Genomic DNA, 15783 nt, shown 5'->3' with positions numbered 1-15783 from the left:
AAAGTCAAAGTGCCAAAATGTGAACACAGAACTTGGATGATGGATCAGCACCCATTTGACAGCTGGATGTGATAAGAGCCTTTGGGCATGTTCAGGGATGTATCTGTGTGTTTGTTCATTGGAGAGGCAAAGACTGAATTACTTTGCTCCGCTTTATTCATGTTTTGGCTCCCATTTCCCTTAACTCAAAAAAGTAATGAGTTTTGAGTTAATTACAGAGAGTGATGTCGATTTTGACAGATTTGGAATGATAATGATGAATATTAAAATACTTTCTCCTTATATGTCACACATGCAGGGACGCTCATTGTTGAAATTCTACCTGTAGAGTTGAAAACATCAATCAGCTCTCCAGGTTTCCTAAATCAATACAATGCGATGACATTTTGGCAGGGCTCTGCATACGTCCGCTCAAGACTGTTGGGACAAAAAAACAAGACTCCGGCGCTGAATCTGCCACGATAAATCTTCCTCTCTCCCTCCTTATTTACGGAGGCAGTTGTTTGTGACAGAAACAGTGGCAAGTCACAGGTGCCACGAAAATGAACCATCTTCTTCCTCCACTGCAAACAAGTGTGAACATTTACCTTCCCATACACTGACACGCAACTCTGTGAATGCATTCACCCGCAGCATTAGACTTCAACTTGTGCACAAATGAAGAATAGACTCCTCTTCACAAGTAGAGGTGACTGCTGACCCAGTTTGAAGCTTGTAACATGTGCCAAGGTCAAACACCCACACAGCTTTTATTTGTTCGCAAACCGCTAAAAGGCATTCTTGACTCAGGTGTATACACCGTTATGTGGTTTTGTGGCAAGTTCATTTTCAATTCTTTCTGGTCTTCTGTCACCTTTGTGAGCTTTGTGTAACACAAGAGAAACATGTTTTATGTAACTGTAATAGGTATAAACAATTTCAATACAATCTTAAATTTAACAAGTATGGCAATAGGACAAAAAGACACAAAGCTATATTTTAGATACATTTTGATTATAAGATTGAATGCTTTCAACTTATTGTTAGAAATGTCTCTTTCAGTAAGAAGCTCTGTTATTTATTATTTATATCTGGGTCTGACACAGTTGCTTATTTACTTGAAGTAATCATTCTGCTGTATATTTGTAAGTGTTATGCACACTAAATTTTGTGAGTTAGTGTATAGTGTACAAAGCTAATAATTATTTTATCTCTTTTCACATGGTTTTGAAGTCTTAATCTCTGTTTCACAGCCTCTCTCTGTAATGTTGGGTATGTCACTCATAAATCTGACCTGATGAAAAGCCTTTTGGAGTCAAAACAGTGTCAACAATGAAAGCATGAGATACGCGACTATCTCTGTTTCCTCTTTGCATACTAAATTATTAAACCGGAATGGGCGAGCACTTTGCTGCCACAATGCTGCTCTCTGCTGGTAAATGAACTTCTTATGTTATACTGACCTTTTTATCAGTTCCAGGACAGAGCTGGAGAGATAAAGATTCAAGTTTCTATTTGTTTAAAAGGAGATCTTTTCACGTGTTCAAAACGATCTCTTTTAATTACACAAGTGCATTCAAATCCCTGGATGAGCATATACTGTTGGCATATTATTAAAAATGCATATACTGTATATTTGCATATGTATGAAGTTAAAGATTAATCATCATACCAGTATGATACATTTTTTCCCTCAGAGGTACAGAACGACATGCATGCAGAGACCAAGCAGATTTGTTCTGTCTTGCCCTCAAGCAAGTTTATAGATACAGGTCCTGCACTTTGGTGACGTGCAGATTTACAGACTGTGGGGGGGGGGAGGGCAGTTTTGGTAATGACTCTCAGGATCCCCAGCTGCAGGGGCCTCCTGAATTTGGAGATATAGCACTTTGTTCAGATCTCACTGTTGCATGAGCTCCACACTTGCACCTTGTCAGGAGCTAAGAATTTCCTGCAGTGCCCCTGAAGCTGACCACCCACCTCTTTTTAGCCTTGTTATAGAACCAAAGGGAAATCATATTTCAAGATGGATACCCTCTCTCTTCATCTGCACTATGCTTATTACTGCATCCAAGAAAGATCAAAGCTACCTAAACTACCCTCCGAGCCTGCAGCCCCCGGAAGATTCTTCACAGTACTAGAATAAAGAGGTGAAGACTGCCTCCACTTTTATCTTCACCTTGCTTAGCAAGTGAGTCATATTTGCCAGAAGTGAGTCTTTTTGGCCAGAAGTACCATATTCCGCGGAGGGAGAGTCGAAAACAGGATTATTCAACTAGGCAAACACATTTAATGTCATTATTACTTTTGTATTCACTACTAAAGGGTGAAGCCATATATATCCCCTCTGCCAAGTATTGATGCATGTATCAGCATTACCCAGAGCTTGCAGCAATAATCAAATGTGACCAGTATCAAGCAGTGGCTGAGGCAGCAAACTAACCCAGGGACCCTTTCCCCCTCTGTCTATCCTGAAACAGCTGTTTGAGCTCTAATTAAAGGGAAGTAGCAGGTGTCACCTGAGCCCCAACTGCAGTGGCACACCTGGTTGCATTAATTTGATCCAAAGTGGTTTTGACGGACTGCCTGCACTCTGGCGTCCAACATTAAGTCACTGGAACTGAACACCTGCTTGGAGCGAGCAAGCACTAACACCGCTCTGTGGAGGTACGCCAAGCTGGCGAGCCCATGTCTTCGCAGTGGCCCAGGGGACGGCGCCGTCATCCCTGCCTCTGACTTACCAGCAACATCTGTAAGTGAGCAGACCTGTGACGCGGACCTGTAGTCACACTCAGCTGCGGTCTGGGTGTGCCCAAGATAATTGTCTGTGGAAACCTCCCTGAGGCTGTAAAGGCAGCTTGTTTCAGATCTCCTCATGATTTCACAGGACATTTAACTTTACACCTCTCATTTGTTACCTCTTCAGGGTATTTCCAAATATCCATTACCAGGTTTCACAGGAATGTAGCAACCCTTAACCTCCACTAGTTTTTATGTGTGTATAAATTACCTCGGGGATAAATGTGACTCTGCATTTGGGGGTATTGACATGAAATGTGTTTATGTGCAAGCTTAAGCAAACAGATGACCTTCAAAAGTAGTGACAAAAACGCTGGCTTTGGAATTACAGATGCAATGTTGTGTTGTCTCTCTGACACTTCAATTGCCTAATGAAATTTACATCACCCAAGAATAAAGCTGCATTGGTTTGAATGGGTCCTGCCTCAGGTCATGCTGCACTCTCTGTTGCAACAGTTTCTTTGTGCCACGACAATACATTAATTTCATGAGTCAACAGGCTACGACTGGCAGTTTGTGTCGAGCTAAACAGTGTTTAATTGGATTCTGATCCATGGCAACACCACCGGAGGCTTGTTTCCATCTTTTATTTCAGCAGCACCTGGAGCATAATGGTGGTGATTACATCCCTCCTGTGGTGTCCCAGTAGTTCAGCCCTTGCAGGCCTCTGGGAATATGCTGCTGACAGTCACGGTCCATGCTGCCCTGCTGCCCCGTTTGGCTGCTGGCAAACCCTGTGCGGCTGCAAGTTTTTGTTACAGCGCTGCTGAGACATGCCCAGGTTCAAAGGGAATTATGATAATACAAACCAAATTAATTGTTTACTGCACAAACTCAGGCATAGTCGAGATTCCAAACAACGCATCAAGACAGAGTCCTATTAGTAGAGGCATAAAATTAAAATGGTTTACTTCAAAGTAAATGAAATTACAAAAATCCACTTGGAGAGAACTTTCATGAAACGCAATCAATTCCCTTTTGATCAAAAGCAAACCAAGCACATAGCACATTATAGTGAACAGTAACATATAAACTATCTATTTCAGAGAGATTTTAGTAATAAAACATTTTTCATAGAGAAAAAAAAAAGGTATAAAAATGCAGATTTTCTCAGTTGGTCAACTCCATAACGTGACATGATCAAAAGCTCCAGAACAGCGATACAGTAGACCTTGTATAGTGAAACTGTGTTTTCAACTGGACTGATGTTTTTAGAAAGGCATCGGCTACATCTACGGAACTGGTGCAATAATTTACCGACTATTGACACAGAACGTGATTCCATGTGAATAGTCTACAGGCTGTCGATAGTAGTTTGTTTTATTGGTACGTACATGAACACCTTAACCCCTAACTATGTAGTTTTTGTGCCTAAAACCTAACCATTCTAACCCAAACCATGGAAAAGATTGACATATCACCTGCAAGCAAAAACGTTTGAAACAATTTGAATTTGATCATGTGATCTTGCGCAATCCACACCAGTTCACATGCTTATTAATTCCATACCAACAATAAACAGACTATTGATACAGAGGAATCCTTACCAATAGCCACTTCCTTTTCAAAAACCTTCTAGTAACTCACCAAAATCCTTTGATTTACAAAATAGTGTAATTGTCGAGGATGCAATCATCAGTTTTAAGGTTCTCACTGGTTGCAGGAGCACTACATTGTTTTATTTTACTGAGCTGTAAATAAATGAAATATAAAATGTTAATTGGTGAGCTTTAGATGTGCTAGTAGATGGATTTTGTTACCATTAGATAGAGCCAGGCTACCTGTTTCACCCTGTTTCTAGTTTTTAGACTAAGCTAAGCTAACCAGCCGCTGGCGGTAGCTTGATTTTTACCATACAGACATGAGAGAGGTATCTCATCTGACTGAAAATCCTTTGATTTACAAAATAGTGTCGATGGTGAGGATGCAATAACCAAATTTTAAAGGGGTGATGACGAATTCTCACCTAACAATTCAACAATCGATGTCAATTTAAAAACCGTAGAAAACACAACATTTTAAAATTAAATGTTTCTGAGTGACAACAACTAACGAGGTCCTGGGAGGAACAGACAGAGCGATCACCCTCTTCCTGGGAGAGGTCACTGACCCCTACCTATGAAGATTTGAGAGGACAGCCAGTGCATGAAGTCAGAGCTGACAGCAGGTGGAGGAATAACATTGCTGGGCCTCTGACCTTCAGTGTAGCCCCACACCGTCTTACAACCAAAGAGTCAGACACATCTGAATAATACATCGGCTTCTCCTGCTGGGACCACCCCCACCGCTCACACAAGCAGAGATACACAAACACAGCGTTCACATCATGGTGCGAGGTTTGTCTCCCTCAGCATCCTGTACAATAATGAACAGAGTGTGTTTGACCAGCTGAGACCAGCTCTCTGTATTCTTATCTTACAATACAGTTGTACAGGGACTTATGTTATCAAGTGGCTTATTTAGCTGCAGTGCAAGTTGAAACCGATTCTATTGTAGATTTCATTATAATTGATCGTTAAAAGTCTTTTCAACTTTCAGCTTATCAAACAGCTCTGAAATGTTTGTCCACTCAGCGTCCTTTCCTTTATTCTTTTACATTAAATTTGTAATTAACTTTTTTCTTTTAGTCCCTTTACCACAAAAGCAACAAAAGCTTAAAAGAGAGGGGAAAAAACCCACCACCATGCTGTAGTTTTGGCCTCCTCAGTAATTTCTCACCTCCATGCAAGTAAGTGAACAACAGATCAAGCCACAAGAATTCTGCTGTTTACACAGTGAGAATGAACAGATATGCATGAAACATTTTAAAATCCCCCATGATTCCTGGAAATGTGAGGCTGCCTCTCTCTTGTTTCCATCTGCTTTACATAAAGGAACAGCTCCACGGTTTGCACCGAGATTATTTGAATTTCATAGAGTGTTTGACATTTGATAATAGTGTCGTGTGTTTATAGATTCTCGACTTCCCTGCCGAAGGGTTCCTATCATGTTTGTTCAGGCTCCCCCCCTAAAAAAAAAAAAAAAGCAACTGAATACGAAAAACTCAAATATCTCTGTGTGACATCAAAAAGACAAACCCAATTATTGTTTTAGCTTTGCGTGAGCAGATATGTATCAGTCAGCCTTCTAGGAATATCTGCATTAACATAAAACATTTCTGAGTAGAAGGAGCAATGACAAGAGGGAAAAACAAATGTTTGTGTTCTAACAACTGTGCCATCATTTATTATGATGGGAGAATTGTCTCAATGCCACATAATCACTGGACTCCGTTGTTCACCTGTTGAGACAGATCTATAATTTATTTGTGTTTATGTAAATTAGGCTGTGCTGTCACAGATGCACAATTTTGTTTTAATTGACTGAGATTTGTGGACTGTGTGTAGGAGAGTATACTGGCAACATATGACACATGGTGCAGTGTGTGTTAAGGGGAGTGTGTTGGGCAGAGGGTCCCCAGTACAGACCAGTATGTTCCAATAACTTGACAAAATGTCATTCAGTTGTGTCTGATATAGTGCAGGTTAGAGCATGTGCAGATGTTGCTATCCTCTACTGGTTGAAGGAGAGGAATTACACGCACATCACGACGTAGGTGCAAGGCTTCCAGAAAACAGCATCAATGAAAAAAAGGGGTAACACTTGCACACTTACTTCAAGCCACAAAAGTTTTATAACAACGTCCTTCATCAATCTCCGTCAGGTCTGAATGTTTAAAAAAAAAAAAAAAAAGGAAACCACACCCATATTTATACATCATGCTCACCTGTAGGCTGACAAGCTCTATGATTGCAGGTGTGGTTAACCACTACCCTCTACTGGGCCACAGAGTGAATGCAGATCAAAGTTTCTGCTATATAAATAAACTAAACCCAACAAAGATGACATTCTTGAAATTGCTTGAAGATCCCCTCCAGACATGTATTAAGACATATAAAAATACTCTGCTTAGAACAATAATGTGTGTCTGATATGGAATTTCTGTCCCCCCCCAAAAAAGTATAATTAGCACTTTGAAATTTTAAAATGGCATCTACTCCTTCTCCCTCATTAAAAATTACAGAATCTATGGATATAAAAATTTATTTCATCTCTAAAGTTTATTTCTGGACACAATATGTCTCCTACTTCACTGTAAAGTCCATTTTCAGTGTATGTGCACTGGAGGCTTCCAATTTCCACATCTCGCTTGTTTAAGTTGAATATTGGACAGGATTGGCTTCCAAACTAGTTCAGATGTCACATATTATGGTTGGAGGCCCACGCTTTAAAATCAGATTTTCAATGAGCACAGAGAGAATTTTTCCACTTTCAGCACATGAATGTAAAAACAACCTTCTAGTGTCAAACTCTGCAAATACATCACTCTGCACAGTGAAGCTCAAACATCCAACAGTAAGAACAAGAAGAAAAACACATTTCTGAGTGGAGGGGGGCTTTAAATTTTGAATGCGAACGAGCTCGTGTATTTTTAAATCTTGTGGGAGGCTATTTTGGGCAGTTTTGGAAACGTTAAACACAATGTGGAACTCATGTTTTCTGATGTCTTAGTTCCCTTCCGGTATGTTTTTGCAGCCACACCGGAGCTGAGTTGCTGCAGCTTCAGCTCTAGTTCAGACTTCTTTTATTACACAGTCAGATAATCTTGGGTAAGCAGTTTAAATGTCGTAATTAAAGGTAAATATAGCATTAAAAGTATTTAATTTAGCTGTACCTAGCTGTGTTTAAAATGTGTTGGTTTCCGTGTCGGTGACATTAGCCTTTAGCTTACACTTCTTACTTTATTTTCCACATTTTGCTACATTTCACAACTCGTTAACTGGATGTAAAGGACTGTTTTCACTAATTATCATATTCAAAATGTTTCTCACGCTGTTTGATACATTAGAGCTGAGGTTATTGTTAGCCCTGAAAACTTAACACAGTGGAGATGCTTAGGATGTTTTACTTGACCAGGAATCTGACATTAATTGTCACTAAAGTGAAAAACAAGGTAGTAGGTATTTGCTTAAAAGTATCTGCAAGTTGCACCTTTAAGCAGACCATTTTGTGTCGTATTATATTGACATTTTAAAGTTATTATAATTCAGCCTTTGCACCAACAAAGCTGATATCAGGTCTGTTCAGTGCAGCTTATTCTGTGATTGAACAGTGGGGCACACATGAGCATAGAGCAGAATTTATGGTCATTTCTGGCACAGAGTCTAATTTCTAAGGGTTTCAAGAAAAAAACCTCCCTCTGCTCTAATTAAAAATTGATGAGGTGCACTTTTAGAGAAGGTTCACGCTGCCCAACTGTTTTTTAATGACTCTCCTTCATAAAAGGTGACAGCAAAATTTTGATTCCCCAGACATCCTAAATAATTGGAGTTTCTGTTTGTTTTGTTTTTTGCGAACCTTTCAGCTTGTTTGACCGCACAGAATATAATGAGTTTGGCATCACCTCAGTCAACACATAGCATTCAAACATGGAGTCCAGATACCATGTGACAAAATGTATCACACTGGCAGTTGTGGCTCAGGATGCCCCCACCTACTTTTTTTGGTTGCCAATTTGGAAATTAAGCGTTTTACTGCAGTAGCGAGGCTGTCAGTGATGGAAAAAGCAGGTGTCCTGTGTATGGTTTTTTTTTGTAACGGGTACTATGGCCAGTTTTAGCAAATTCATCATCACATCACATCACACATCAGTGAACCCATGATGAAGTTACAGCCTTTGCCTCTGAAAATCACAGTATATTGTTAAAGTCAGTCTACAAACAGTGCACATTTAAATTCAGCTGATTGTTTCAACGTTTTGGCTTCGGTTTAAGCAAGTGCCGCCTCACCTCACCTTCAGTGTCTCTTCTACAGCATAAATAAAAGACCCTCTCATCAATGGCCATGCTGTGGTCAAAAATCTCTGCTGTTTTGCCTCCTAATGAGGAACAGTTTCCGCTGCAGTTCAGTGACAAAGTGGAGTCAAGCGTGGTGGACGTGCTGAAACGGTCCAGGCAGCAGCTTTACAGTGGTGACGCTGCAACCGCCAGTCGTATGCTCAACGCTCAGATCATTTTGGATATTTCATGGGAGAAACTCAACACAGGAACGTGGCGGCATGTGGACAAAGACTGGAGACGTGTTTATTCTTATGGCTGCTTGTTCAAAGTGGCCGCTCTGTGTCGCGAAGATCCGTCAGAGGAAAGAATTCTGCAGGCCGTCAGGACTTGTGACATGGGGTTACTCATGGGTGCAGCCGTCATGGATAATATACTTCAAGTTCTGGTCCAGATTCTGCAGGGCGAAGTCAGGAAAGCCACAAAAGAGGAGGATGAAACTGAACATGCAAACATCAAGGTCAGTGGTCTTTTTAAAACACTTACATTGTCGACAACAACATCGATTTCTTCGAATTCCTGAGGCTTAAAAGTAATCGTTAAAGCACTGTTATTATCAAAGTTACAATAATTAAAGGGAGGAAATCCCTCATTATCGTAAAAGATTTGTACTGCTGGTTTCATTTAAGTAACCACCAAGTGCAACATCAAAGTTGTGCTCATACAACATCACAGAAAGGCACTTTTCCCTGTAGTTTCAATGGAGCAATGAATGAAAATGTTCTTGAAATTTTCCATTTGATTCTCTATGATGCAAAGTTTTCAACAAACTGACTGATGAGGACATATCGGAAGAAGCCTTTCTGAAGTTTTCCCTCTTTCCCTCTTTCCCTCTTCCCTCTTCCCTCTCAACTTTTTTCATTGCAAGCCAGACATCATGGAAGATAAAGTGCAACATATACTGAAATGTCAGAACACTTGCCATCAAAATTGAGATGACTTTAGAGTAATGATAGGATTTTTCAGGGTTTTTTCTCTTTAACTTAAGAAGCTCCAAACATATTTGGACGCCATAAGTATCTATGCGGAATTGCACACTAAAAAAGTATGATCAAATATGTCATTTGTTTGTCTTGTTATTTTCCTTTAAAAAAGTTCTTTGGAATAAATAATTGACAAATCGTTGTTGTTTCGGTGTCGTTAACAGAGAATAAAGATCGAGTGCCCGCGTGTTCCTGTGATCAAAGAAGAGTTGGCAGTTCCCAGGATAAAATGTCCTTCACTGGAGAGCTTCAATACAAACTACTTGCTCCCCCTCAAACCAGTTATTTTAGAAGGGATCATCGACCACTGGCCTGCCCTCAACGAACATCCCTGGAGGTTTGTTTTTTAAGTGTACTACTGTAAATTAAAGATTGCTGTTTGCCATCATATGACTTCTTATTGTCATCAAAATAACCTCATCCAGACAGATGTTTACACTTCTGTGTATCTGGTTACCATTTTCATTGTTATGTTGTGAACGTAGTGCACTGAAACTTTCTACCAAAGTAATTAAAATCATATGCAGTGATTCAATTTTAATTTAGATACTTTTTAGATATAAAAATAGTAGATTCTGTCTTTAAGCACAATATTGCAACATGGTTAAACACTAAAACCCTACTTGTGTTTAGTCTAGCCATGTAATCACTTGTGATGCCAGCTGAGTGCACTTATCTAGCTGAGAGGACAAAAAAACCTGCACGACTCCGGTACTGAAGAACCACTGGCATGTAACATACAATTTATATCTGTTTGATACCAGCCACTATGACGTGTAATGTAAGTTTCAGTCTTAAATGTGGGTAAGTGGGGAGAAGAGTATAAATTGAAAGTCTGACAACAGAGTCTGATATAACTGCCTCTCCATTTAAGAATATCCCTCACTGTCCTCCCTCTCACTGCTGACTCTTGACAGCTGACTATTTACTCTAACATCTGACATACGGCTCCTGGCATCTGGCTCTCAGCTCTTGACAGTGGAGGAGGACATCCAAAAGTGCACATATGACATTTTTTTGAGCATTGCTAGAATCCGAGTGAACAGGGTTTTTATTTGTGAGTTGGTATTACAGTAATGTTTAAATCATTCATTTTCTCACTCCTGCAAAGCATAGAATACTTGAGGTCTGTTGCTGGTTGCCGGACTGTCCCTGTGGAGGTGGGATCCAGGTACACAGATGAGGAATGGTCACAAACTCTGCTTACGGTCAATGAATTCATTGATCGATATATCATAAATAGAGTAAGTGCACTGCCATCAAGTCTTTTATTTACATTGTTGACATGTACAAAGAAAGGTAAAAAAAAAAAAACATCTATGTGATTTCTAACACTAAATTTTAATGTATATATCTCTGCAGTTCAAAATCTCAAAGGATGGAGTGAAAAGTGTGGGTTATCTTGCACAGCACCAGCTTTTTGATCAGGTATGGTTCAGAAGGTAACCTGTATATGTATATTTTCAGGATGCTACTGAAGAGTAGAGGAGTATTTGCTGTTACTTGCAGCTGTTGAGGATTTCACTTTTTAAATGACTTAATTATTATAGAAATAATCATCTATTAATTTTCTCTGTTTACAAATTGATTATTCAGCTGATATTTTCCGGACTATAAAGAAAAGGAATTCTCCTTTTTTTTCCCCAGATGTCATCCTCACACTGTATTACTTTGAACAGTATTGACTTTTTAGGCCTGATTTTACCATAGAAGTCAATACATTGTCTGGATTGAACTTTACAAAAAGGGCATCTTGTCAAGCCAAAAGCTGGCGTGGGGTATTTTGGGCTGTTTGATAGATTAGAACGAGGCCAAACGGGAATCATCACACATCCAGATTTTTGCCCACTGCATCCTCATTCTTCAGGAATCAGCTTTAGGCCGAGTCCACACATACATGGATATTTTTGAAAATGGGGTTTTTCTTCTCTTTGTTCAAAAAAAAAAATCAAAAAAAATCTCAGTCCAAATAAAAATGCAAAAACGCAATTGAAGCGTTGTCAAGAGCATGTCAAACCAACTGGCAGTGATATAACCCTAATACTAAAGCCATGTTGGCCAATCAGAAGCCTGAAAAAAAACTATTTCCAGTAGGCCACTAGCAATGTAGCAATGTAGCAGTGACCTCTGTAGCGCCTCTGTTCCTCAATATAGTTGGAGAATAACTGCACATTTATGTGTGAACATATAAAAAGTCCTGTTAGCAAGGTTAGAACCAGCAGTATTTTTGCCGCATCCGCCATTGCACGAAATGTCGCCTCATGTCAACAAAGGAGATAATGACACACGTTCTGACGCCACAAGCCAAAAATTCTGTTTTCCTTGTCTACACATCAACACTGAAAATTGAGTTTCTGAAAATCTTCACCCTGGAAGGAGTTTTCTAGAAGAAAAATGCAGTTTACATGTGGAAAGAAGGCCAAAACCCATAGAAAAAGCTATGTTTTCAAAAATACCTGTGTACATGTGGATTAGGCCTTAATCAGTTTATTTCTACATGTATCTATTTTTTTGCACATCCTTTTCCACACTCAGCTCTTCTTCTTTTTTTTTTTTTCTCTGGAACCTTCTCCTCAGAGATTTCCTCCTCTACCAGCAGTTTGACGGTCTGTAAAGCAATGAGGATCTTGTCCTTCCGTTCCTCCAGCTCTTCTTTGAGTTTGGCAGTTTCTGCCTGGAGGGCCTGGCTTGCCTCTTTCTCACCCTGGAGCTGAGTGGCAAGCTCAAGGCTGGTGGAGGTCTGTTCCTCAAGTCTTATTTTCAGGTCCTTTACCTGCTGCTCCGTCATTTCACGGAGGGCCCCCGGTTCAGCCTTCAGCTTATCGATCAGCTCCTGGTCCTCACTCACCCTGTCAGCATGAGACTTCATCTCTGCCTCAAGTTTTTCTTGATGGGTGGCTCTCTCTTTCTGAAGCTAGTCAGTGAGTTTCTTTCTGCCCTTGTCCTGGAGGTTGCTGGTTAAACGCTCCACCTCTCTCTGTCTCCGGCCTGTTGGAGAACTCGGTAGCCTTTTCCTCCTGGCAGATAATGTGTCGCTCTGCACCTTGGAGGTGAGCCTTCAGCACCTCGACCTGTATTCCAATAGCCTCATTTTCTATGGCTAACTCCTTGGGGTCAAAGGCTGACGGATTCTTTTTCTAAGTCGTATTGTCATGTGTCACACTGTCTCTGATGAAGACTTTTTCAGCTGTTTGTAACTTGTTGAAAGGTGCGGAATGAACTGGATACTTCAGTATGCAAATACCTGCCAATGTCATAAGAAGAGTGGAATTATTGCCCTGTGACGCTCAGAGTTCAAAAGTTCTGCAGTTCTTGTTGTTGTTTTCACATGTTTACATTCAGTTCACCTGGACCTTCTCACAGGTTGTCCTGTATAGTTTGGTTCAGTTTCTTGTTGAAGCACTCTATCCCCTGAGAATCATTAAAAGGATAGGTTCACAGTTTTTCACGTCTGTCGTAAAGCAATAGTCAGGTGTCCAAATGAATATTGACATGTTTTTCTTTCTGTAATCATTCCTCCTGTTCATGCTGGCCTATTAGAGATCCTTTCATAATGTACTTTCAATGTTAATGATGGGGGAGAAAATCCTTCCGTGTGTGCAAAAAGGCATTAAAAATGTATCAGAAGCTAATATGAAGCTTCAGCCATCCAAATTAGTCAAATCAAGTCAATATCTTTCAAAGCTGCAGTGTTTTTAGTACCAAATTTCCTCTTTTCCTCTCTGTTACTCTACTTCCACTGCAGCTGAACAGGAAAACACTGTCTGTCGAGACGCAAGACGGACCTTTTACCAAAAAAGACTAACTATGGAAGATATCTACTTTATTTGACTGACTCAGATGACCTTATATTATCTATATTATAAACTTTTGAATACATTTTTTGCTCAAAATGGGGACTGTGGATTTTGTCACCCATGGCTCACATTATAAGTGCATCTGGGGAGGATCTTCTAATAGTCAGTATGAACAGGAGAATGATTACAGCAAGCAAGACCTGTTTCAATGTCCATATGGACACCTGACTATTGTTTTAGGACTGACTTGAAAAATTGTGAACCTATCCATTAAAGACTCTACGTGTGATCCAAATGTAAACACAAGGGCCGTCCCACCATCAACATTCACTTTATACACAGAAGTGAAAAACACTAGTCTTATTTCTCAAAATGTCAAAGTTGTTATTTTGAATAAGAATTAAGAACATTAATAAAAATATAATAGGTGTAGTAGAGTTATTATTAGGAATAACTGTCCCAAAGGGATATTAAGTGCAATGAAATATGATTTTGAAGTACATAATAAAATTGCACATAGGGCTGTACAATATAAGGATATATATCATGTGATGATAGAAAAACATCTGTTTCATACTATGCTCTACCATTTTATTTTGTTGTGTCACAGATCACACTCTTTATGACAGTATTTTTCATAATTTGGAGTCTGTCCATCTTTTTCACAGATTACATGAATAAATTACTCTTATTGGCTTTTTATTCACAAAGCTTTTATTGCACTTACAGTAATGTAACGAGCATAGTTGTCATCAACTCGAGTACTTTACCTGGTTCACTGTCTCTCCTCTGCTCCGCTGTGTGTGCAGCAGCTCAGGGTGAGAGTCTCTACTGCATTTTGTTGTCGTTTATGGTCTCACTACTCTCCTCTGCTCTCTGTGGTTCAGCAAGTGCAGGGCTGAGCCCACCGTGTGTGTGCTGCACACACAGCAGAGCTACCGACTAGTAGGATTAGGAGGTATACTTTTTGTCATATCTCACAGGTGGTTTATTCTATCATTCCAATTTTTCATGACTTTGTCAATTAATTTGTTCCTAATGACTTCATATCATTGTTCTCTGTTTCTGTTTTAATTAGTGATTTTTAAAAATACCACTGTATTGGGGTCCTGTGGGAACCTAGTCAAAAACACCCAATTCCAACTATGCAGTTTTAATAGATGTAAATATTTATTGAGTTCATGTTTGTCATGGGTCCTAATTTAAAATATCACATGATATCAGGGGGGTAGGAGCACTCTGTCAGTCATTTATTTTCATTTTACACAATATACAAATTAACTGTAACTTTCATAAAATAATAACACTCCTAATCTATTCCCCATCGATCCCCATCTATTTTTCCAGATGACATTAATTACATAACTAATAATGTTTTGAGAAGAAATAAGTCAACATTTTACTGTGATGGTTTATTACAGTAGTTTAGTCTAGGGGTTCCCAGACACATTTAGTCAGTGACATTAGACATTAGTATACCCCCTTGATTTTGTTCATTTGATTTTGCCTCAGATACCAGAGCTGAAGGAAGACATTCGCCTCCCTGATTATTGCTGTCTTGGTGAGGGGGACGAAGACGATATTACTATAAATGCGTGGTTTGGGCCTGGAGGTACAGTGTCTCCTCTCCACCAGGACCCTCAACAGAACTTCCTGGCACAGGTGACGACAATAAAAGTGTTTTATGAATCCAGTTAATGTCAAAGATCTGTCACGTGATTGCTGTTTGTTTAACTCAAGGGATTTTCTCATGTGTACATCAGGTGGTGGGAAGCAAATATATTCGCCTATATTCCCCAGAGGACACAGACAAGCTTTACCCTCATCAATCACAGCTCCTTCACAATACCAGTCAGGTGGGATTGACAGTCCATAGAGATAGTACATGTTGTTGAGTGCAAATATATGCAGTATTTCCAATTTCTGACTCCTTCCATGCAGGTGGAGGTTGAGAATCCAGACACGGTGCAATTCCCGGAGTTTGCCAAGGCTCCGTATCTCGAGTGTGTGTTACAGCCTGGAGACATGCTGTTTATTCCTGTCCAACACTGGCATTATATCCGATCCTTAGAACTCAGCTTCTCTGTCAGCTTCTGGTGGTCATGATTGCAAATCCATAATTAAAAATACAATTTTGGTAGAATAACATTTGAGTTCTGCTTGTTTTGTGCTACTGCTGCAGAGAGAAATCAATCACCACTCTCTTTTGGTGTTCTTAACTAATGCAGGGCTAATTCTCATAAATGTTAGGATAACCGCTGATCACACAAACCTTTGATCCATGAACAATGAACACACACTGCTGAATGATTAGTTTAATTGTGCTGTTGATGATTGCAACAACATCTA

At 39.7% G+C, this 15783-nt stretch overlaps 1 protein-coding gene across 3 annotated transcripts; it reads left to right on the top strand.

Moving 5' to 3' along the window:
• Nucleotides 1–2594: 2594 nt before the first annotated feature.
• kdm8 (lysine (K)-specific demethylase 8) lies at nt 2595–15580 on the top strand. 3 transcript variants are annotated; one of them, XM_067570315.1, is made up of 8 exons: nt 2595–2731; nt 8632–9114; nt 9802–9974; nt 10749–10881; nt 11000–11065; nt 14947–15096; nt 15198–15290; nt 15376–15580. In XM_067570315.1, the coding sequence occupies exons 2-8, from the start codon at nt 8656–8658 to the stop codon at nt 15538–15540; spliced, it is 1239 nt and encodes a 412-aa protein (XP_067426416.1). In that variant the 5' UTR covers nt 2595–2731; nt 8632–8655; the 3' UTR covers nt 15541–15580. The 3 variants fall into 3 exon arrangements, with proteins under 3 accessions (XP_067426416.1, XP_067426415.1, XP_067426414.1); XM_067570314.1 differs by lacking the exon at nt 2595–2731 and adding an exon at nt 7321–7427; XM_067570313.1 differs by lacking the exon at nt 2595–2731 and adding an exon at nt 7322–7455.
• Nucleotides 15581–15783: the final 203 nt, after the last annotated feature.

Source organism: Thunnus thynnus, chromosome 17 (assembly GCF_963924715.1).
Source record: "Thunnus thynnus chromosome 17, fThuThy2.1, whole genome shotgun sequence".
Lineage (NCBI taxonomy): Eukaryota > Metazoa > Chordata > Actinopteri > Scombriformes > Scombridae > Thunnus > Thunnus thynnus.
This window is presented reverse-complemented; position numbering and strand designations above follow the sequence as displayed.

What these genes read in the sequence shown, in the direction of transcription:
- kdm8 (XM_067570315.1), top strand. Translation starts at nt 8,656, where the DNA reads ATGGCCATGCTGTGGTCAAAAATCTCTGCTGTTTTGCCTCCTAATGAG. An exon ending in ATCGATATATCATAAATAGA is followed by an intron (nt 10,882 to 10,999) that starts GTAAGTGCACTG and finishes ATATCTCTGCAG; the next exon opens with TTCAAAATCTCAAAGGATGG. An exon ending in AACAGAACTTCCTGGCACAG is followed by an intron (nt 15,097 to 15,197) that starts GTGACGACAATA and finishes TGTGTACATCAG; the next exon opens with GTGGTGGGAAGCAAATATAT.